Raw genomic sequence first — 22,861 nt, forward strand, 5'->3', positions numbered from 1 at the left:
CAGTGCTGCAGTCAGAGCCCTCTGCTCACGACCTGAGTTCAATCCCCAGCGGAAGCTGGGTTTTCGGGTAGCCGGCTCCAGGTTGACTCAGCCTTCCATCCTTCCGAGGTCGGTCAAATGAGTCCCCAGCTTGCTGGGGGGGAAAGTGTAGAGGACTGGGGAAGGCAATGGCAAACCACCCCGTAAAAAGTCTGCCGTGAAAACGTTGTGAAAGCAACGTCACCCCAGAGTTGGAAACGACTGCTGCTTGCACAGGGGACTACCTTTAGCTTTACTCCACTCCAAATTTCAGAATCTCAGAGTGGCTCACAATCTCCTTTCCCTTCCTCCTCCACAACAGACACCCTGTGAGGGGGGGTGGGGCTGAGAGATCTCTCCCAGAAGCTGCCCTTTCCAGGACAACTCTGCGAGAGCTCTGGCTGACCCAAGGCCATTCCAGCAGCTGCAAGTGGAGGAGTGGGGAATCAAACCCGGTTCTCCCAGATAACAGTCCACGCACTTAACCACAACACCAAACTGACTCTCTGTGAGGAAATTGGGACTGAGACACCCTGTGAGGTGTGCGGATGGGACTGAGAGAACTCCCAAAAGTTGCCCTTTCAAGGACAGCTCTGCGAGAGCTCTGGCTGACCCAAGGCCATTCCAGCAGCTGCAAGTGGAGGAGTGGGGAATCAAACCTGGATTCTCCCAGATAAGAGTCCGCACACTTATCCATCACACCAAACTAATAGAAATAAAGTGCACAGTTATATCATCTCAAAACCATCATCGCCACCACCCCGATCCGTGGAAAAATGGTCTTCTACAGAACCAGTCCCTCGTGCCAGAAAGGTTAGGAACCACTGCCCTAATCATCTTGCTTGCCCTCAGTGAGGCAAGACAAAACAGTGAAATACAGAGAGACCAATAATGTCCTCTCCATTGGCATAGTAAATGCCATTATTGAATGTGGGTGCCCAGAACACCTTTATTAAATCCTCATCAGTACTGTACTTGAAACTTGAAGAAGGGCTCATCTATTGCAGTCAAGCTCAGAGGTTTGGGGCAACTTTATGGATTAACAAACGTTTCGCATGCTTTTGTGAGCCAGAGCCCACTTTCCTCGACACATCCCAAGCCCACAAAACCAGCATGGTGAGATGATTAGTGTGTTGGACTAGGATGGGGGTGGAGGGAGCCAAACTGTGGCTCAGCCTCTTTCGCCCATATCATGTGTGGCTCTTGTAGCCCGCACCATCCTTTCAGCCAGCTTGGTTTCACTCTTTAAACCACTTCTCCAAGCCAAGCCAAGCCAGCCAGCGGCTTGGAGAACGCATTTAAAGTTGCTTTCTTTCCATCTCTTTCTCCCCCATCTTCCTTCCTTCCGTCCTGAGAGCCAGTTTGGTGTAGTGGTGAAGTGTGCGGACTCTTATCTGGGAGAACCGGGTTTGATTCCCCACTCCTCCACTTGCACCTGCTGAAATGGCCTTGGGTCAGCCTGAGCTCTGGCAGAGCTTGTCCTTGAAAGGGCAGCTGCTGTGAGAGCCCTCTCCAGACCCACCCGCCTCGCAGGGTGTCTGTTGTGGGGGAGGAAGGGAAAGGAGATTGTAGGCCGCTCTCTGTCCTTGAAAGGGCAGCTGCTGGGAGAGCCCTCTCAGCCCCACCCACCTCACAGGGTGTCTGTTGTGGGGGAGGAAGTGAAAGGAGATTGTAGGCCGCTCTCTGTCCTTGAAAGGGCAGCTGCTGGGAGAGCCCTCTCAGCCCCACCCACCTCACAGGGTGTCTGTTGTGGGGGAGGAAGGAAAAGGAGATTGTAGGCCACTCTCTGTCCTTGAAAGGGCAGCTGCTGGGAGAGCCCTCTCAGCCCCACCCACCTCACAGGGTGTCTGTTGTGGGGGAGGAAGGGAAAGGAGATTGTAGGCCGCTCTCTGTCCTTGAAAGGGCAGCTGCTGGGAGAGCCCTCTCCAGCCCCACCCACCTCACAGGGTGTCTGTTGTGGGGGAGGAAGGAAAAGGAGATTGTAGGCCGCTCTCTGTCCTTGAAAGGGCAGCTGCTGTGAGAGCCCTCTCCAGCCCCACCCAGCTCACAGGGTGTCTGTTGTGGGGGAGGAAGGGAAAGGAGATTGTAGGCCACTCTCTGTCCTTGAAAGGGCAGCTGCTGGGAGAGCCCTCTCAGCCCCACCCACCTCACAGGGTGTCTGTTGTGGGGGAGGAAGTGAAAGGAGATTGTAGGCCGCTCTCTGTCCTTGAAAGGGCAGCTGCTGTGAGAGCCCTCTCCAGCCCCACCCACCTCACAGGGTGTCTGTTGTGGGGGAGGAAGGAAAAGGAGATTGTAGGCCACTCTCTGTCCTTGAAAGGGCAGCTGCTGGGAGAGCCCTCTCAGCCCCACCCACCTCACAGGGTGTCTGTTGTGGGGGAGGAAGGGAAAGGAGATTGTAGGCCGCTCTCTGTCCTTGAAAGGGCAGCTGCTGGGAGAGCCCTCTCAGCCCCACCCACATCACAGGGTGTCTGTTGTGGGGGAGGAAGGGAAAGGAGATTGTAGGCCGCTCTCTGTCCTTGAAAGGGCAGCTGCTGGGAGAGCCCTCTCCAGCCCCACCCACCTCACAGGGTGTCTGTTGTGGGGGAGGAAGGAAAAGGAGATTGTAGGCCGCTCTCTGTCCTTGAAAGGGCAGCTGCTGTGAGAGCCCTCTCCAGCCCCACCCACCTCACAGGGTGTCTGTTGTGGGGGAAGAAGATAAAGGAGATTGTGAGCCGCTCTGAGATTCAGAGTATGGGGTGGGATATAAATCCAATATCATCATCATCTTCTTTGGGTTCCCAGTGGGGAGAAAAGTGGGATACAAATAAATTCAACATTCCCTAATATTAGTCCAGGTGGGCAGCCGTGTTGGTCTAAAGCAGCAGAACAAAGTAGGAGTCAAGTTGCACCTTTAAGACCAACCGAGTTTTATTCAGAACGTCAGCTTTCGTGTGCTCCAAGCACACTTCATCAGACAACAGTAAGGAATGGCAAGCAGTCCTCAATATAGAGAAAGTGGGCTAGTTAGTGGGTTAGTGTCATGGAAATGGTTTTTAAGCAGTTTTTTAGCCTCGTGACTGCTGTCAGAGCCCTCTGCTCACGACCTGAGTTCGATCCCCGGCGGAAGCTGGGTTTTCAGGTAGCCGGCTCGAGGTGGACTCAGGCTTCCATCCTTCCGAGGTCGGTCAAAGGAGTCCCCAGCTTGTTGGGGGGAAAGTGTAGAGGACTGGGGAAGGCAAGGGCAAACCACCCCGTAAAAAGTCTGCCGTGACAACGTCGTGATGCGACCGTCACCCCAGAGTTGGAAACGACTGGTACTTGCGCAGGGGACTACCTTTACCTTTTTTTAGCAGATCAAAAGAATCGTGAGTTAGGGTCTGGTGTTTGTTATTTAGTGTTAACTGGGCTTCTGTTATTGCTTCAGCCCAGTTGACAACGCTAACTAACAAACACCAGGCCCCAACTCACGATTCTTTTAATCTGCTAAAAAAAACCCCAATTTCCGTGACACTGCACACTAACCCACTAACTAGGCCACTTTCTCTATATTGAGGACTGCTTGCCATTCCTTACGGTTGTCTGATGAAGTGTGCTTGGAGCACACGAACGCTGACGTTCTAAATAAAACTCGGTTGGTCTTAAAGGTGCCGCTTGACTCCTGCCTTCATACACAGGTTAGTGTTTCAAATGCCACGAGACCGCTTGTTATTTCATCTGATTTCTAGCAGGCGACACGAGGGGATCCCCGGGATCTCCTGCCACGTCCCGACCGATAGGTCAAAAGAACAGATGGCTTTCTCTGCCATTCCCATATTTCTTCTGTCATCTTAATTGCAGTTTACGAGCTGGGCTTGAAAATCTTATCGGCTGGATCCCCGGGCTTCTTTGAGAGCCAGTTTGGTGTAGTGGTGAAGTGTGCGGACTCTTCTCTGGGAGAACCGGGTTTGATTCCCCACTCCTCCACTTGCACCTGCTGGAATGGCCTTGGGTCAGCCATAGCTTTCACAAGAGTTGTCCTTGAAACTCTCCCAGATAAGAGTCCGTGCGCTTAACTGCTACACTAACTGGCAAGAAGAAGAGAGTCTCAGAGCGGTGACAATCTCCTTTACCTTCCCCACCCCCCAACAGACACCTTGTGAAGTGGGTGGGGTTGAAAGAGCTCATACAGCAGCTGCCCTTTCAAGGACGGAGAGCGGCCTACAATCTCCTTTCCCCTCCTCCCCCACAACAGACACCCTGTGAGGAGACTCTTGAGTGGAGGGCGGAATATAAATCCAATGTTGTCGTCTTCTTTTTAAGAAGCCCTTTATTATAAGCTGCAGATCAAAACCAAACAGCTTCTGCTCTGAGGCTGGATCTAGAGCGAATGCATGTTCCGTTCAGATGAAAAGAGGAAGCATTTGTGTAATACAAACAAGGCCAGAGCCACTTGGAAAGTGTAGCTTCCGCAGTGTAGATGTGCAGGACACACTTTTCCGGACAGTTTTCCTGCACACTGGAGCTCACGCAGGCAAAAAATCTGGAAAGAAGAAAACTGCAGATTTATACCCACCCCTTCTCTCTGAATCAGAGACTCAGAGCGGCTCACAACCTCCTCTGTCTTCCTCCCCCACAACAGACACCCTGTGATGTGGGTGGGGCTGAGAGAGGTCTGACAGAAGCTGCCCTTTCAAGGACAGCTCTTCAAGAGCTATGGCTAACGTTGAGCCGGAAACTCTATTGATTTAATTTCAACCCATTGGTTCTGGTCCTACCTTCTGGGGCCACAGAAAACAATTCCACACCATCCTCTAGATAACAGCCCTTCAAGTACTACCTATGTAATAATAATACTACCTATCTTTTAGGGATAATACTACCTGTCTTTAAGGCTTGTTGTAAGGATTACAACTTGTGCCTTCCAGCTGGCATGAAGAAAATTGTTCATCCCTTTAATCATGTGTGGAAATGGGCAGGGTGGAGGTTTTGGAAGCAGGGCCTTTTCTGAGCAGGAATGCGCAGGAACAGTTTCGGCTGACTTGGCTTTTGGGGTGTGGTCTAATATGCAAATGAGCTCCTGCTGGGCTCTTTCTACAAAAAAAAAGCCCTTATGTGAGACATATTAGGTGTGGCCTAATATGCAAATGAGTCCCTGCTAGGTTTTTGCTACCAAAAAAAGTTTTGCATGGAAGTAAACTGGGGAGCCAGTGTGGTGTAGTGGTTAAGTGTGCAGACTCTTATCTGGGAGAACCGGATTTGATTCCCCACTCCTCCACTTGCAGCTGCTGGAATGGCCTTGGGTCAGCCATAGCTTTCATGCATGAGTTGTCCTTGAAAGAGCAGCTCCACCCACCTCACAGGGTGTCTGTTGTGGGGGAGGAAGATAATAGAGATGGTGAGCCGTTCTGAGACTTGGAGTGGAGGGTGGGATATAAATCCAATATCTTCTTCTTCTTCTAAATATCCTGTTAAAGTTTCTGGGTCCCCCCCCCCCCCCAATTTTAAAACTTTTATTGAATGTTTGAAAGTACAATATATTGTTAGAAGTTACAGTCGTATCTGCAGAGTCGACCGTGGCAAAAGAAACCCAGTTTGGTGTAGTGGTTAAGTGTGTGGACTCTTATCTGGGAGTACCGGGTTTGATTCCCCACTCATCCACTTGCACCTTCTGGAATGGCCTTGGGTCAGCCATAGCTCTCTTGCATGAGTTGTCCTTGAAAGGGCAGCTGCTTTGAGAGTCCTCTCAGCTCCACCCACCTCACAGGATGTCTCTTGTGGAGGAGGAAGGTAAAGGAGATTGTGCGCCGCTTTGAAACTCTGAGATTCAGAGTGGAGGGTGGGATATAAATCCAATATCATCATCATCTATCTATCTGTCTGTCTGTCTGTTGAGCCAGTTTGGTGTAGTGGTTATCTGGGAGAACCGGGTTTGATTCCCCCCTCCTCCACTTGCAGCTGCTGGAATGGCCTTGGGTCAGCCAGAAATCTTGCAGGAGTTGTCCTTGAAAGGGCAGCTGCTGGGAGAGCCCTTTCAGCCCCACCCACCTCACAGGGTGTCTGTTTGTGGGGGGAGGAAGATAAAGGAGATTGTGTGAGCTGCTCTGAGACTCTGAGATTCAGCGTATAGGGCGGGATATAAATCCAATATCCTCATCAAAACATAATACATTCTAAAGGAGAAACAATTTACATGTTCTACAAATACATAGTATATTTTATCAATGCAACCAGTAAATTACGCTTACTGCATTGAGGAACGTTGCATAATCATCGTGTGGTGCTAAGCTTTCAAGAAAAGGAAACCAGATGGTTTGAAAACAGGACTTAAGAACATAAGAGAAGCCATGCTGGATCAGGCCAATGGCCCATCCAGTCCAACACTCTGTGTCACATAAGAAAAGCCCTGTTGGATCAGGCCAATGGCCATCCAGTCCAACACTGTGCCACATAAGAAAAGGCCCTGTTGGATCAGGCCAATGGCCCTTCCAGTCCAACACTCTGTGTTACATAAGAACATAAGAGAAGCTCTGTTGGATCAGGCCAATGGCCCATCCAGTCCAACACCCTGTGTCACATAAGAACATAAGAGAAGCCCTGTTGGATCAGGCCAGTGGCCCATCCAGTCCAACACTCTGTGTCACATAAGAAATCCCTGTTGGATCAGGCCAAGGGCCCCATCCAGTCCAACACTCTGTGTCACACAGTGGCCAATATATGTGTATACACACACCCACACACAACTTAAAGTTGGCAGAGTCTGAATTAAGATTTGGGTCTGATCATTTGTCTAGTGTGCAACTGTTAAAAGTGTCTGTTAAAGGGGCAGGGCATTTGTCTCTAGTTCAGTTACATACGTAACCCCCCCCCCCCCCCCAAGTCGCAAACGACTCGACGCCAGCCCCAGCGAGGGGTCTTCAAGGCAGGCGAGGAGCAGGGGCGATTTGCCGTTGCCTTCCTCCGCAGGGCCTTCCATGGCAGTCTCTCACCCAAGCACCAACCCTGCTTAAACTTCCAGGGTCTGATGAGATTGAATCGCTGCCCTTCCCTCCAGAGAATCTTTCCCTGTGGCGATTCGTGTAGGTTTCGGCTATGGGTGAATGTTTGCAGTGATTCCCACACAAATACAAGTTCTCGGAGAGCCAGTTTGGTGTAGTAGTGCGGACTCTTATCTGGGAGAACTGGATTTGATTCCCCACTCCTCCACTTGAACCTGCTGAGATGGTCTTGGGTCAGCCATAGCTCTGGCAGAGGTTGTCCTTGAAAGGGCAGCTGCTGTGAGAGCCCTCTCCAGCCCCACCCACCTCACAGGGTGCCTGTTGTGGGGGAGGAAGGAAAAGGAGATTGTAGGTCGCTCTCTGTCCTTGAAAGGGCAGCTGCTGGGAGAGCCCTCTCCAGCCCCACTCACCTCACAGGGTGTCTGTTGTGGGGGAGGAAGGGAAAGGAGATTGTAGGCTGCTCTCTGTCCTTGAAAAGGCAGCTGCTGGGAGAGCCCTCTCCAGCCCCACCCACCTCACAAGGTGTCTGTTGTGGGGGAGGAAGGGAAAAGAGATTGTAGGCCGCTCTCTGTCCTTGAAAGGGCAGCTGCTGTGAGAGCCCTCTCAGCCCCCACCCACCTCACAGGGTGTCTGTTGTGGGAGAGGAAGGGAAAGGAGATTGTAGGCCGCTCTCTGTACTTGAAAGGGCAGCTGCTGTGAGAGCTCTCTCAGCCCCACCTGCCTCATAGAGTGTCTGTTGTGGGGGGTGGGGAGAAGATAAAGGCGATTGTAAGCCGCTCTGAGTCCCTGATTCATAGAGAAGGGCGGGGTATAAATCTGCAGTCTTCTTCTTCTATTGCAATAGATGTCGCATATTCCAAAACTATCAACCTTTTTTTAAACGGCTGATTATGTGGCTTTTTGGTTTTTTAATGCAGAAGGAGCCTGATCGCATAGGCACATTCTTGTCCATATGTGTTGGGTTCGGACAGGGGTGGAGGCAAGCTACCTGTTCTCCCCCGCCCCCCATTTTTTTTTCACTCTCCCTGTCTTTGCAAGTTAAACTGTGTAAAACTTGGCTCAGTCATAAGAACTGGACTTCTTATGAGGAAAGATTGGGGGTGGGGAAAGGTAAAGGTAAAGGTAGTCCCTTGCGCAAGCACCAATCGTTTTTCGACTCTGGGGTGACATTGCTTTCACAAAGATGGGGAACCAACACGTAAAATTAGCAATGACTGTTTCCCAGTCCTGCTTTTGAACAGTCCGATACATTTCCTCATACGTTCCTCATTTCCTCAATACGTTCCAGCCGTTGTTCAATCACTTAATTAATTGCTGTTACTGACAATTAACCACAGGCTAATGCCTTTTTTTTTTAGTGTTCCACGATGAACACTCCGTAGTGATGGTCCTTGTGCGAGAGAATTCCCAACAACTTGTGTTCCTAGGAAGCAAATGCTAACTGTTTGTCTCTTCTCACCTTCCTTACTCTTTCAGCTGAATTGTCTGCTTTTATGCCAAGGAATCTAACAACTGTCTAGGACAGGGGTGTTAAACATGCGGCCCAGGGGCCGCATCAGGCCCTCGGAGGGCTCCTATCAGGCCCCCCGAGCGACTGGCTGTCATCTGCTTCCTTCTCCCTCTCGTTTGCTTCCTTCTGCACAATAGCTTGCTTTGTAAGGCTTGCTCAGTCACACCACGATAAGCAGGAGCGGATCTACATGTTTTTTGAGGGGGGAGGGGGATGAAAAAACGGTGCCCCCCTAACGGACTCATTCTATCTTATGGGCCCGAAGACTCCATGCCCAATTTGGTGCCCCCCCCCTCTGGTGGCACCCAAATCAAATCAAAGTTTAATACGGTCAAAAACCAATCAATAGAATACAAATAACTTAATAAAATACAATCGGATAATACTACTATAATGAGAATAAAACATACACAGTATAAAATATGATTTCCTCCCCAAAACAAAACCGAGGCGTTCAATTGGGTATTTCCCTTAGGCATTGCTTCCGGAGACTTATAGCTTGCGAAGCAAATTTTGTCACACATAAAGTGGTTCCTTTATTCCTATCAGCCAATAATTTATCTAGCTGAAATCTGGTATTTCTTCCAGGGACACTGGAACAGATCGGGAGTATATAATCGGCCCTAATACGCTGATATAATTTACATTGGAATAATACATGTTCCCTATCTTCCGGTTTATTGTCCCCACAAATACACAATCTCTCCTCGTATAACTGTCCTGTATATCTGCCCTCAATAATAGCTGACGGTAACATATCAAATCTGAGAAAACATATCAAATCTGAGAAAAAACGGTGCCCCCTAACGGACTCATTCTATCTTATGGGCCCGAAGACTCCATGCCCAATTTGGTGCCCCCCCTCCGGTGGCACCCAGGGCAAGCACCCGCCTCTGCCCCCCCCCCCAGATCCAGCCATGACCGTAAGTACTTTATTTTGCCTGTTCCAAACCTGCTGACCATCGATCTCGACAAAGCTTATCTGAATTGATACCAGCAAAGCCCAAATTCTCAATCCCCCCCCCCCTTCCCGCCCATTCATTCAACTTTCACATTCCCATCAGGCTACGGTTATTTGACGTCTTTAAGGCAGGCTGAGAAATTTGAGAGCTACTGGCCCAGCAGGAAGTGTGTACCTCTGAGTCGCGAATATTACGGGAGCTGTAAGGCTCCAGAGATAAGAAATATTAAAAGAAATATTTCTGAAGCTGACCCATGGTTGAGAGAGCCTCAGAGTAAAGGCCTAAGTTATTCATAGATGCATCTCTTGACGAAGATACTAATCGAAACGGGAAATGAAACGATCGAAATTCCGTTGAGAACCTACTTTATGCACAGTTGGAGAATATATTCATATCACTTTAAAGAGCATAAGACCATAAGAGAAGCCCTGTTGGATCAGGCCAGTTGCCCATCCAGTCCAACACTCTGTGTCACATAAGAACATAAGAGAAGCCATGTTGGATCAGGCCAGTGGCCCATCCAGTCCAACACTCTGTGTCACATAACAGGAGCCATGTTGGATCAGGTCAATGGCCCATCCGGTCCAACACTCCGTGTCACATAAGAACATAAGAGAAGCCCTGTTGGATCAGGCCAGTGGCCCCTCCAGTCCAACACTCTGTGTCACATAAGAACATAAGAGAAGCCCTGTTGGATCAGGCCAGTGGCCCCTCCAGTCCAACACTCTGAGTCACATAAGAACATAAGAGAAGCCCTGTTGGATCAGGCCAGTGGCCCATCCAGTCCAAAACTCTGAGTCACATAAGAACATAAGAGAAGCCCTGTTGGATCAGGCCAGTGGCCCATCCAGTCCAACACTCTGTGTCACATAAGAACATAAGAGAAGCCCTGTTGGATCAGGCCAATGGCCCATCCAGTCCAACACTCTGTGTCACATAAGAACATAAGAGAAGCCCTGTTGGATCAGGCCAGTGGCCCATCCAGTCCAACACTCTATATCACACAGTGGCCAAAATACACACACACACACTGTGGCTAATAGCCACTGATGGACCTCTGCTCCATATTTTTATCCAATATGGATTTTTATCCAAAAATCCAACACTTCTGAGTGTTGAACAGGTCTTAACATATTCCTAGGAAGCCTGGAACTGTAATGGAACTTGGTGGTTTAGTCTATGTTATTCTGGATATTGTATTTATTGGCAACAGTGTGTGTGTGACAACATTTTGAATTTTCCTCATAAGTAATGCTAGCGCTTTGTGTATTATTTCTGCGTTGGAGATATTAAGTACATCGTTTTCATTATACAAGGGAAATATCTGGTGTTTTCTGGTTGAGAAATTCTTCTAACAACTTCAGTTTCTCTTGTCGCTCCCACAGAAGGCAGGACCCTCCGAAGACCCCGACGACTCCCAAAATCACCACCTTCCCACCGGTGCCTGTCACCTGCGACACCGTGCGCAACAAGTGCCGAGAAATGTTGACCTCTGCTCTGCAGACAGACAGTGAGTTGGCAGGAGAACGACGGGCGCGGGGCGTTTCCTCTTCCCATCCTCATTCTCATAAGGGCAAATGATCCTGGGCAAATGATCAAGTCCGTGGCAGGGATGGTGGCTCAGTGGTAGAGCATCTGCTAGGTAAGCAGAAGGTCCCAGGTTCAATCCCCGACATCTCCAACTAAAAAGGGTCCAAGCAAGTAGGCGTGAAAAACCTCAGCTTGAGAGCCTGGAGAGCAGGGGAGGGACGGTGGCTCAGTGGTAAAGCATCTCCTTGGGAAGCAGAAGGTCCCAGGTTCAATCCCCAGCATCTCCAACTAAACAGGGTCCAAGCAAGTAGGCATGAAAAACCTCAGTTTGAGACCCTGGAGAGCAGGGGAGGGATGGTGGCTCAGTGGTAGAGCATCTGCTTGGGAAGCAGAAGGTCCCAGGTTCGATTCCTGGCATCTCCAACTAAACAGGGTCCAGGCAAGTAGGCCTGAAAAACCTCAGCTTGAGACCCTGGAGAGCAGGGGAGGGATGGTGGCTCAGTGGTAGAGCATCTGCTTGGGAAGCAGAAGGTCCCAGGTTCAGTCCCCGGCATCTCCAACTAAAAAGGGTCCAGGCAAGTAGGCGTGAAAAACCTCAGCTTGAGACCCTGGAGAGCAGGGGAGGGACGGTGGCTCAGTGGTAGAGCATCTGCTTGGGAAGCAGAAGGTCCCAGGTTCAATTCCTGGCATCTCCAACTAAACAGGGTCCAGGCAAGTAGGCATGAAAAACCTCAGCTTGAGACCCTGGAGAGCAGGGGAGGGACGGTGGCTCAGTGGTAGAGCATCTGCTTGGGAAGCAGAAGGTCCCAGGTTCAGTCCCCGGCATCTCCAACTAAAAAGGGTCCAGGCAAGTAGCCATGAAAAACCTCAGTTTGAGACCCTGGAGAGCAGGGGAGGGACGGTGGCTCAGTGGTAGAGCATCTGCTTGGGAAGCAGAAGGTCCCAGGTTCAGTCCCCGGCATCTCCAACTAAACAGGGTCCAGACAAGTAGGCATGAAAAACCTCAGCTTGAGACCCTGGAGAGCAGGGGAGGGACGGTGGCTCAGTGGTAGAGCATCTGCTTGGGAAGCAGAAGGTACCAGGTTCAGTCCCCGGCATCTCCAACTAAAAAGGGTCCAGGCAAGTAGGCTTGAAAAACCTCAGCTTGAGACCCTGGAGAGCCGCTGGCAGTCTGAGTAGGCAATACTGACTTTGATGGACACAGGGGCGTCTGATTCAGTAGAAGGCAGTTTCATAGGTTCATAACGGCCTGGTGAGACTGAGAAATCTTTTTCCCCTGCTGTGCCTTTTCAAGTGGCAAAACAGCTGCCGCTGCCCCCCACAGTTGTTTCAGCACTTGAAAAGCCAGAGTGGGGGGGTGGAACAAGATCACCTGGCCCCGTTGCCATGGGCCTCGCAGCATTTTTTAGATGACTTAATTCTTTAAAATAGTGTGGGCAGCCGCAGGCCTGATCCAGTTCAGCCCCAGCTGTGCAGCTGGGAACTGAGGCTGAACCATGGAGGCCAAGACTTGTGCGCCATTTGTTTGGGAATAAAAGCAGCAATCCGTCACAGAAGAAGAAGAAGAAATTGAATTTATACCCCACCCTCCACTCTGAATCTCTGCGTCTCAGAGCGGCTCACAATCTCCTTCATCTTCCTCCCCCAAAATAGACACCCTGTGAGGTGGGTGGGGCTGAGAGAGCTCTGACAGAAGCTGCCCTTTCACGGACAGAGGCTCAGAGCAGCCTACAATCTCCTTTCCCTTCCTCCCCCACAACAGACACCCTGTGAGGTGGGTGGGGCTGAGAGAGCTCTCCCAGAAGCTGCCCTTTCAAGGACAACTCCTAGGAGAGTTATGGCTGTCCCAAGGCCATTCCAGCAGGAGTGGGGAATCAAACCCAGCTCAAGTCCACACATTTAGCCACTACACCAAACTGGCTCTCATTACCATAGACTCATAGAATTGGAAGGGACCTCCAGGGTCGTGTAGTCCAACCTCCTGCACAATGCAGGAGACTCACAAACACCTCCCCCTAAATTCACAGGATGTTCATTGCTGTCAGATGGCCATCTAGCCTCTGTTTAAAAACCTCCAAGGAAGGAGAGCCCACCAGCTCTCGAGAAAGCCTATTCCACTGAGGAATCGCTCTCACGGTGAGGAAGTTCTTCCTAATGTTGAGCCGGAAATTCTTTTGATTTAATTTCAACCCGTTGATATAATTTCTGGTCCTACCTTCTGGGGCCACAGGAAACAATTCCACACCATCCTCTATAGGACAGTCCTTCAAGTACTTGAAGATGGTGATCCTATTACCTCTCATCCGTCTCCTCTCCTGGCTAAACATGCCCAGCTCCTTCAACTTTTCCTTATAGGACGTGGTCTCCAGACCCCTCTCCATCTCCGTTGCCCTCCTCTGAACCCGTTCCAGCTTGTCTATATCCTTCTTAAAATGCGGTGCCCCAAACTGAACACAAGACTCCAGGTGAGGTCTTACCAGAGCAGAGTCAAGCAATACCATCACTCCACGTGATCTGGACACTAGACTTCTGTTGATACAGCCCCAAATTGCATTTGCCTTTTTAGCCACCGCATCACACTGTTGACTCATGTTCAGCGTATGGTCCACTAAGACCCGAGATCCTTTTCGCACAGACTACTGACATGGGTTCTTTCTGGTCCCCCTGTTTCTGTTTCTCCCTAGACGACTACGTTGCTATCGGCGCCGACTGCGAGCAGCTCGCTGCCCAGATTGAAGAATATATCCTTGCACTGCTTGTGGTATCGGGAAAGGCCGTCTGCGAGCGACTGACATTTCAAATGCAAGCTCTTAGTGCTTATATTTTACTGCTCTCTCGCCATCACCACGTGTGTGAATCAAACCCCCTGGGGCAGGGGTGTCAAACATATGGCTCACAGAGGGCTCCAATCAGGCCCTCCAGCAACTGGCTGTCGTCTGCTTCGTTTTTCCGTGCCTGCTTTTTTCCATCACCGTTTTGTGTTTCGTCCCAGATAAGCCAGAGCAGCAAAGCAGCCTTTCCCTCTCCCCCCGTCCCTTTTCCCAAAGGGAGGAGGAGGGAGGAGCAGCCTCAGCCAATGAGGGAACTTGGCTCTATAGCTCTGCTGGGTGATTCAGTTTGTTAGGCTCAATTAATCACTCTGCAGAGCTAATGAGACAAGCCTCTCTTCCTTCTAATGAATGGCTGAGGCTCCTCCCCCTCCTGGTGCCCAGGGAAGGCAAGAAAGAGCCAGAGCTTCCCCATCATCGGGAGAGTTACAAAGAGTGCTTTTAAGACTAGCCACGATTTAGTGAAGGTATGAGCTTTTTGCCTTGCTACAGAGAGAGAGAAGAGTTTTGTTGGGCTTCTTATGGGAGTCACTGGGTTCCCCTCCTCTTTGTCACTGTACTCATGCCCTCCAGTCTTTCTCAATAGGAAAGCATGTGGGTATAAAGCATTGTGGGTGTAACTGGGTTCCCCTCCTCTTTTTCACTGTACTCATGCCCTCCAGTCTTTTTCAATAGGAAAGCATGTGAACTGTTTAGAAGAGAAATATCAGCATTAGGCTGAGAGTGTGTTCCACCTCAGGTTTACCCAGCAAATTTTCCTTAATTTTTCTTTCACATTTTCCTTTGATTGGGGGTCTTGAATTTAGACTTCCCAGACAGTAGCCTGACACTGACCACTGTACGTGACTGTCTCTCTGTTCTTGTAGTTGTTTTTTTGGGGGGGAGTTGTATTTTTTTTTTTAGTTGTAGTCATTTTTCTGGGGGAAACGATAGTTTTGTAGACGAGCACATAGCCCTCAGTCTGTGCCAGGGTGCCTTCACATGTTCTTGACTAGTACGTGAAGCAACTTCTGCACAAAAGTTCACAATGCCCAGCTGCTTCACGTTCCTCTGGGTCTTAGGCTCAAAGCATTGACCATGAGATGTCTGTAATGAATGTCAATGAATCAAAAGCAGGTTTGCAGCTTACAGATGTGCACACCTGAACAAGACTGGTACAGCACAGGCATTGTCTGCAGTTTTTGATGCAATAATCCATCGCAAGAGGTGACATTTATCAGAGACTGTAAAACAAAATATTGCAAGCGGGCTAATATTTTAAGCATGTTTTATTTTTAAGGTTTTAAATTTTTTGTGTGTGTCTGTGCCCTTTAATCGTTTGTCTGTGCCCTTTAATCGTGTGTCTGTGCCCTTTATAAAGTTTACATGTCCTAGGTTTTATGGTTACCATCTGTTGGGGTTTAATCCCAGGGTGAAGCATAGTGAAGGCAATAAATATGTCAAAATTGGAGACTGACGAAATGCTAAAAGTAATTGTGGAATGTTGGCAGTAATTAACTGTGCCTGCACACAAAAGCTTATGCCCAGAATTGCACATGAAAGCTTATACCCAGATTTTAATTTTGTTGGTTTTCAAGGTGTCACTGGATTCAGGCTTTGTTCTGCTGCTTCAGACCAACACGGCAACCCACCTGAATCTAACAACATTTGTGGGAAGGGAATGAGTTCTCATGAGTCATTGCTCACTGTCTGTAGAAATGGGCATAGATCCAGGTGGGCAGCCATGTTGATCTGAAGAAGTAGAACGAAGTTTGAATTCAGTGGCACCTTTAAGACCAACAGAGTGTTAAACAAAGGTTAAACAAAAGCTATGAACAATACTTTTTGTGTTAGTTGTAGATTTTCCAGTCTGTATGGCCGTGGTCCTTGCATTATAGAACCTAACGTTTTGCCAGCAGCTGTGACTGGTATTCTCGGAGATATAACACAGAAGGCTAGAGTTCTCTCTATGTCAAAGTGAGAAGATGGTAGGCAGGTAATTTATATCTACCTGGAGGAGGGCTGAGTCATTATCTACTTCGTTCTTTAACTTTTTCGCTAAGATTAGAATTTCAACAGCCAATCCACATTTGCAAAAGAACCTCCTCAGAAAAGCTCCTCCATTAGCATGTCACAGCCTGAGAAGCTCCTACAAGATAATGACTCAGCCCTACCCCACCTTCCCGAGTAGATACAAATTACCTGCCTACCATCTTCTTCTCACTTTGACACAGAGAGAACTCTAGCCTTCTGTGTTAGACCTCTGAAGATGCCAGTCATAGCTGCTGGCAAATGTCAGGTTCTACAATGCCAGGAGCACGGCCATACAGCCTGGAAAATCCGCAACAACGAATGAACTCCGGCCGTGAGAGCCTTTGACAACATATTGAAACTTGTTTGGTCTTAAAGATGCCACTGAATCCAAACTTTCTAGAAATGAGCAGGGACTCTCGAAAGCTCATCCTCTGATGCAAATTTTGACAGTGTTGAGAATACTGCTGGACTAACGCCAGGGCTTGTTTTTGTAACAGGAACTCCTTTGCATATTGGGCCACACACCCCTGATATAGCCAATCTTCCTGGAGCTTACAGGAGGACCTGTACTAAGAACCCTGTAAACTCTTGGAGGATTGGCTACATCAGGGGTGTGTGGCCTAATATGCAAAGGAGTTCCTGCTACAAAAAAAGCCCTGACTAACACGATGACCAGGGGTCACTTTGTAGCAAAATAGGTGGCAGAGCTCATTAGCATAACTCATTAGCATATGTCCCCCACCACCACCAAAAGCAACCCGATGCAAGAAGGGAGAACCCCGGGCAAGTGAGGCCTGCTTGGGCTGGCTAGAGATCCAGCCAGCCCAAGCAGGCCTCACTTGCCCGGGGCTCTCCTAGGCTGCCCCCCACCCCAGTCAAAAGGCCAGCAAGACACCCGCCACCCAAAATCACATAAGGAGTGGAGAAAGGGTGGTGTGGGCTTCTCCAGGGTTAATGAGGGCTGCTGGGGGTGTGGCAAAGCCTCTGGCTGGCGGGCTGCTCCTAATCCAGGGATTGTTATGCAGCTGCACCTACTATTCAATGGACAAGGTAGGCGGGGTGGAAGAGGGGAAACCCTCAGAAAGGTTCAGGAGCTGCGCTCTTGTGAGCTCCTGCTGAATCTGAGGCCTAACGATGACTCATCTTGATCTAGGAAGAAAAATTTCCCCTCTAGTTCTCGAGAAGTCCTGGAGTTTGTCTGCTGACATGAAAGCCTCCTGGTCCGGGCCGTTTAGGGGACGAGGGCAGCTAGTGCGTTAGGGCTGGAAGCGGGACAAGCGAAAGCCTCTTGACAGTGGATGCTCCTTAATAGCCTTTGCACTCATATACCAGGATGTCAAGAACACAGACCTGAAGTACAAAAATCGCGTCAGGAGCCGCCTCTCCAACTTGAAGGACTCCAAGAACCCCGACCTCCGGAAGAATGTCTTGTGCGGAGTGATCACGCCAGAGCAAATTGCGGTGATGACCTCAGAGGTGAGGTAGGGGCGGGGAGGGAGTGGGGCTCAGTCCACCTGAATGTCCAGTGTCCATTTTTCATTTGCTCCAGACGCCCGCGGCCTCTGCCAGCATAATGATCAACAACTGCAACAGATTGGGATGAAGGCCTGCAGGGCTTTTTGGAACTCCTTTCTGTATTAAGCCATGCATCCCTGGTGTAGCCAATCCTCCTGGAGCTTACAGTAGGCCCTGTCAGAAGAGCCCTGTAAGCTCCAGGAGGATTGGCTACATCAGGGGTGGGTGGCCCATGGATGGAATTCTAGCAGGAGCTCCTTTGCCTATTAGGCCACACTTCTCTGATGTAGCCAATCCTCCTGGAGCTTACAGGGCTCTTCTGACAGGGCCTACTGTAAGCTCCAGGAGGACTGGCTACATCAGAGGGGTGTGGCCTAATAGGCAAAGGATCTCCTGCTAGAATTCCACCCATGGGCCACCCACCCCTGATGTAGCCAATCCTCCTGGAGCTTACAGGGCTCTTCTGACAGGGCCTACTTGCAGCTGCTGGAATGGCCTTGAGGCAGTCCTAGCTCTCGCAGAGTTGCCTTTGAAAGGGCAGTTTCTGTCAGAACTCTCTCAGACCCACCTATCTCACAGGGTGTCTGTTGTGGGGGGGGGAGTGTCAAGCATGGAAGATTCAGATAACCAAGTAATTGTTTAATACAAAGTCTCCATTTATTGATAATCCATTATTGCTTCAAGGTGGAACACCTTGAAAGTGATACCAGGTACAGTGTAGCAAGAAGCTTTAAGGGTTACATCAAAGCACATAGGAGTGGTAGTCTAGAGACGTGAATCACTACAAGTAGGCAACTCGCTATCTTTGCGGTTGAAACATCCCTCGGTCTCACGCATTCCTGTTACAGTTGATATTTACTGCGTGTGAAGCTTTTCCGGGAGGCAGCTCTCAGCAAAGCCAGGCATTCCTACATTTGTTACTCAAAAGGTGGGAAAAGGAAAAGGGAGGTGAGAACAGAGGGGGGGTTATGTAGCTTTGATATGCAACAACAGGGAAAGAAAGTCTAAAGGAAAGAACAATAATTAAAGCTTAATACTGAATGCAAATCACATGCTTGACAGGAAGGAGATGAAGGAGATTGTGAGCCCCTCTGAGACTCTGATTCATAGAGAAGGGCGGGGTATAAGTCTGCGGTCTTCTTTTTCTGTCCACTCAGCTTCTTCCCTGGGAGACCCCCAGTGTTAGCTGAACTGTAGCCATCTTTAAAGTTTGTTGCTAACCAAGAGAAACGGCCTTGAATATCAAAGTAGAAAATGCAGATGTCAGTAATGCTCAGTGTGAACCTTCTTTTCCCTTGATGCTAACAAAGGCAGAGTTTCCCTCCTTTGAAGACAAGGGGCCTCCAGGGCTAGCCGCTTGGCTGTCCCCGAAGGCTAGTAGCAGCAATGAGATAAGAGCAGGAGGCCGTGTGAATCTTTGCACCTCACCTCAGCAATGTTTAGAATTGTAGCTTTGTGTAATTCCCTTTGATGTACCCTGTGGAGAAACGCCATTTTAGTCAGTGGTGGTGCTTCATTTGGCAGGGGTCAGTAAATCCCTCAGCAGGCTTTGTAGCCTTCCCCTCACTCCCCCCCTCCCTTCCAGAGCCAAACCAACAACGCTAGGGGGAAAATCTCCTAGAGAGGCAGGAAGTGCTTTTGTTCTTGGCATGTGTGTTAGCAGGAAGAGAAGGGCAGTTGGAAGCCAGCGCTCGAGCGAGCATGTGGTGAGCAATGGAGGCTCCTGCCTGGGAGGCCCCAGGCAGTCAGACCAAGTAAGTCATTCTCATAGACAGGGCAAGTGTAGACCAGGGACAATACGATGCGTTTAAAAACCACCTTTATTTTGTTATGCTGTTTGCTGTGCGTGTGCTGTGCTGTGCTAACTTTTTAAAGGCAACTGTTTTTGTTTTGTTTTTCTTTCCCTATCTTTTTCTCTTTTTAAATAAATATATTTTTACTGTTTAAATGCTGGCAGTCAATCTCTGTACCACCTAGATCCCCAAACCGCTCTAGACCACGCTGTGTTAAGAAGGGGGCCCCAGGTGAAGGGGGGAAGGCATGCAGTTGGATAAGGTGCCAGTCCTCCAGGGGTGCCCCAAAGAAGTGCTGAGGTCTCTGTGAAACCCAAGTGCAGGGTGGCAGGGGACCTTGAGGCCTGGCCTCACAGCTGGAGAGGGGGATTGGGAGTCCTGTTCCTCTCAATCTGAACCCCGGGACTGAGCAGGTGGTGGCAGCGAGCCCAAGGGGCAGGAGGAGAAATAGCTCCCTCCAGGAGTTGGCGACTCCATAGGGAGCTGACGGGACCGGGTCTGAAGGCAGAATCGGGCCGGTTCCGCCACATACCCCAATATAGCCAGTTCCTTCATGCCGCAAGGCATCAGTCTCAATCTTCCAACGTTCAGATACTTATGGATTATCAAATAAAGCCTAACTTTGCAACAATCGAAGGCCTGGTTGATTTGAGATCTTTCATCGCCTGACACCCAGCTGTCTCCTTTCACCTGCTAAATCCTCTGGCCAGCTGTGCTGACCCCACCTGCTCACTAGTGGAGTGGAGACATTCTCTCTTTACTCTTTTCCCCGTGACTTGGGGAACTTTTCCCATGACTTGGGGAACTATCCCGAGCCCTGCATGGGGAAGGGCGGTCTACGAATCCTATAAATAAATCTTGACTTCCTCCTGCCTTCTTTCCCCACCAGGAAATGGCCAGCAACGAGCTGAAAGAGATCCGCAAAGCCATGACCAAGGAGGCGATCCGGGAGCATCAGATGGCGAAAACGGGAGGGACCCAGACCGACCTCTTCACCTGCGGGAAGTGCAAGAAAAAGAACTGCACCTACACCCAGGTGAGGCTTGGGGCTGCTCCTGAACACCCTGAAGCAGGGCTGGCCAAACTTGCTTAATATAAGAGCCACACAGAATAAACATCATATATTTGAGAGCCGCAGGAAAGGAAGGAAGGGAGGGAGGGAGGGGAAGGGAGGGAGGGAGGGAGGGAGGAAGGAAGGAAGGAAGGAAGGAAGGAAGGAAGGAAGGAAGGAAGGAAGGAAGGAAGGAAGGAAGGCAGGAAGGACAGGAAGGAAGGAAGGAAGGAAGGAAGGAAGGAAGGAAGGAAATTGTTCATTAATGATTTTTGGCCACTGTGTGCACCAGACTGTTGGACTTAAGAACATAAGAACAGCCATGTTGGATCAGGCCAACGGCCCATCCAGGCCAACACTCTGTATCACACAGTGGCCAATAGTTTATATATACATATATATATACACACTGTGGCTAATAGCCACTGATGGACCTCTGCTCCATATTTTTATCTAACCCCTCTTGAAGCTGGCTATGCCTGTAGCTGCCACCACCTCCTGTGGCAGTGAATTCCACATGTTAATCACCCTTTGGGTGAAGAAGTACCTCCTTTTATCCATTCTAACCCGACTGCTCAGCAATTTCTTGAACGCCCAAGAGTTTCTTGTATTGTGAGAAAGGGAGAAAAGTACTTCTTTTCTCTACCTTCTCCATCCCATGCATAATCTTGCAAACCTCTATCATGTCACCCCGCAGTCGACGTTTCTCCAAGCTAAAGAGCCCAAGCGTTTTAACCTTTCTTCATAGGGAAAGTGTTCCAAACCTGTAATCATTCTAGTTGCCCTTTTCTGCACTTTTCCCAGTGCTATAATATCCTTTTTGAGTGCGGTGACCAAAATTGCACACAGTATTCTAAATGAGACCGCACCATCCAGTCCAACACTCTGTGTCACATAAGAACATAAGGGAAGCCATGTTGGATCAGGCCAATGGCCCCTCCAGTCCAACACTCTGTGTCACATAAGAGAAGCCCTGTTGGATCAGGCCAGTGGCCCATCCAGTCCAACACTCTGTGTCACATAAGAACATAAGAGAAGCCATGTTGCATCAGGCCAGTGGCCCCTCCAGTCCAACACTCTGTGTCACATAAGAACATAAGAGAAGCCCTGTTGGATCAGGCCAATGGCCCATCCAGTCTAACACTCTGTGTCACATAAGAACATAAGAGAAGCCCTGTTGGATCAGGCCAATGGCGCATCCAGTCTAACACTCTGTGTCACATAAGAACGTAAGAGAAGCCCTGTTGGATCAGGCCAGTGGCCCCTCCAGTCCAACACTCTGTGTCACATAAGAACATAAGAGAAGCCCTGTTGGATCAGGCCAATGGCGCATCCAGTCTAACACTCTGTGTCACATAAGAACATAAGAGAAGCCCTGTTGGATCAGGCCAATGGCGCATCCAGTCTAACACTCTGTGTCACATAAGAACATAAGAGAAGCCCTGTGGGATCAGGCCAATGGCCCATCCAGTCCAACACTCTGTGTCACAGAAGAACATAAGAGAAGCCCTGTGGGATCAGGCCAATGGCCCATCCAGTCCAACACTCTGTGTCACAGAAGAACATAAGAGAAGCCCTGTTGGATCAGGCCAATGGCCCATCCAGTCCAACACTCTGTGTCACATAAGAACATAAGAGAAGCCCTGTTGGATCAGGCCAATGGCGCATCCAGTCTAACACTCTGTGTCACATAAGAGAAGCCCTGTTGGATCAGGCCAATGGCGCATCCAGTCTAACACTCTGTGTCACATAAGAACATAAGAGAAGCCCTGTTGGATCAGGCCAATGGCCCCTCCAGTCCAACACTCTGTGTCACATAAGAACATAAGAGAAGCCCTGTGGGATCAGGCCAATGGCCCATCCAGTCCAACACTCTGTGTCACATAAGAACATAAGAGAAGCCCTGTGGGATCAGGCCAATGGCCCATCCAGTCCAACACTCTGTGTCACATAAGAACATAAGAGAAGCCCTGTTGGATCATGCCAATGCCCATCCAGTCCAACACTCTGTGTCACATAAGAACATAAGAGAAGCCCTGTTGGATCAGGCCAATGGTGCATCCAGTCTAACACTCTGTGTCACAGAAGAACATAAGAGAAGTCCTGTTGGATCAGGCCAGTGGCCCCTCCAGTCCGACACTCTGTGTCAAATAAGAACATAAGTGAAGCCATGTTGGATCAGGCCAATGGCGCATCCAGTCTAACACTCTGTGTCACATAAGAACATAAGAGAAGCCCTGTGGGATCAGGCCAATGGCCCATCCAGTCCAACACTCTGTGTCACATAAGAACATAAGAGAAGCCCTGTTGGATCAGGCCAATGGCCCGTCCAGTCCAACACTCTGTGTCACATAAGAACATAAGAGAAGCCATGTTGGATCAGGCCAGTGGCCCATCCAGTCCAACACTCTGTGTCACAGAAGAACATAAGAGAAGCCCTGTTGGATCAGGCCAATGGCCCCTCCAGTCCAACACTCTGTGTCACAGAAGAACATAAGAGAAGCCCTGTTGGATCAGGACAATGGCCCATCCAGTCCAACACTCTGTGTCACAGAAGAACATAAGAGAAGCCCTGTTGGATCAGGCCATTGGCCCATCCAGTCCAACACTCTGTGTCACATAAGAACATAAGAGAAGCCCTGTTGGATCAGGACAATGGCCCATCCAGTCCAACACTCTGTGTCACAT

At 49.6% G+C, this 22,861-nt stretch overlaps 1 protein-coding gene across 1 annotated transcript in view; it reads left to right on the top strand.

The window, feature by feature from the left end:
• The window catches only part of TCEA2 (transcription elongation factor A2), a 51,938-nt gene that overhangs the window by 25,407 nt on the left and 3,670 nt on the right, over positions 1–22,861 (top strand). The window contains exons 5-8 of the mRNA XM_060233212.1: positions 10,829–10,953; positions 13,658–13,714; positions 17,136–17,290; positions 20,012–20,158. Coding sequence (XP_060089195.1) covers positions 10,829–10,953; positions 13,658–13,714; positions 17,136–17,290; positions 20,012–20,158 — 484 coding nt within the window. The remainder of the gene's footprint in view (positions 1–10,828; positions 10,954–13,657; positions 13,715–17,135; positions 17,291–20,011; positions 20,159–22,861) is intronic.

This window comes from Heteronotia binoei, chromosome 2, assembly GCF_032191835.1.
Source record: "Heteronotia binoei isolate CCM8104 ecotype False Entrance Well chromosome 2, APGP_CSIRO_Hbin_v1, whole genome shotgun sequence".
Classification (NCBI taxonomy): domain Eukaryota; kingdom Metazoa; phylum Chordata; class Lepidosauria; order Squamata; family Gekkonidae; genus Heteronotia; species Heteronotia binoei.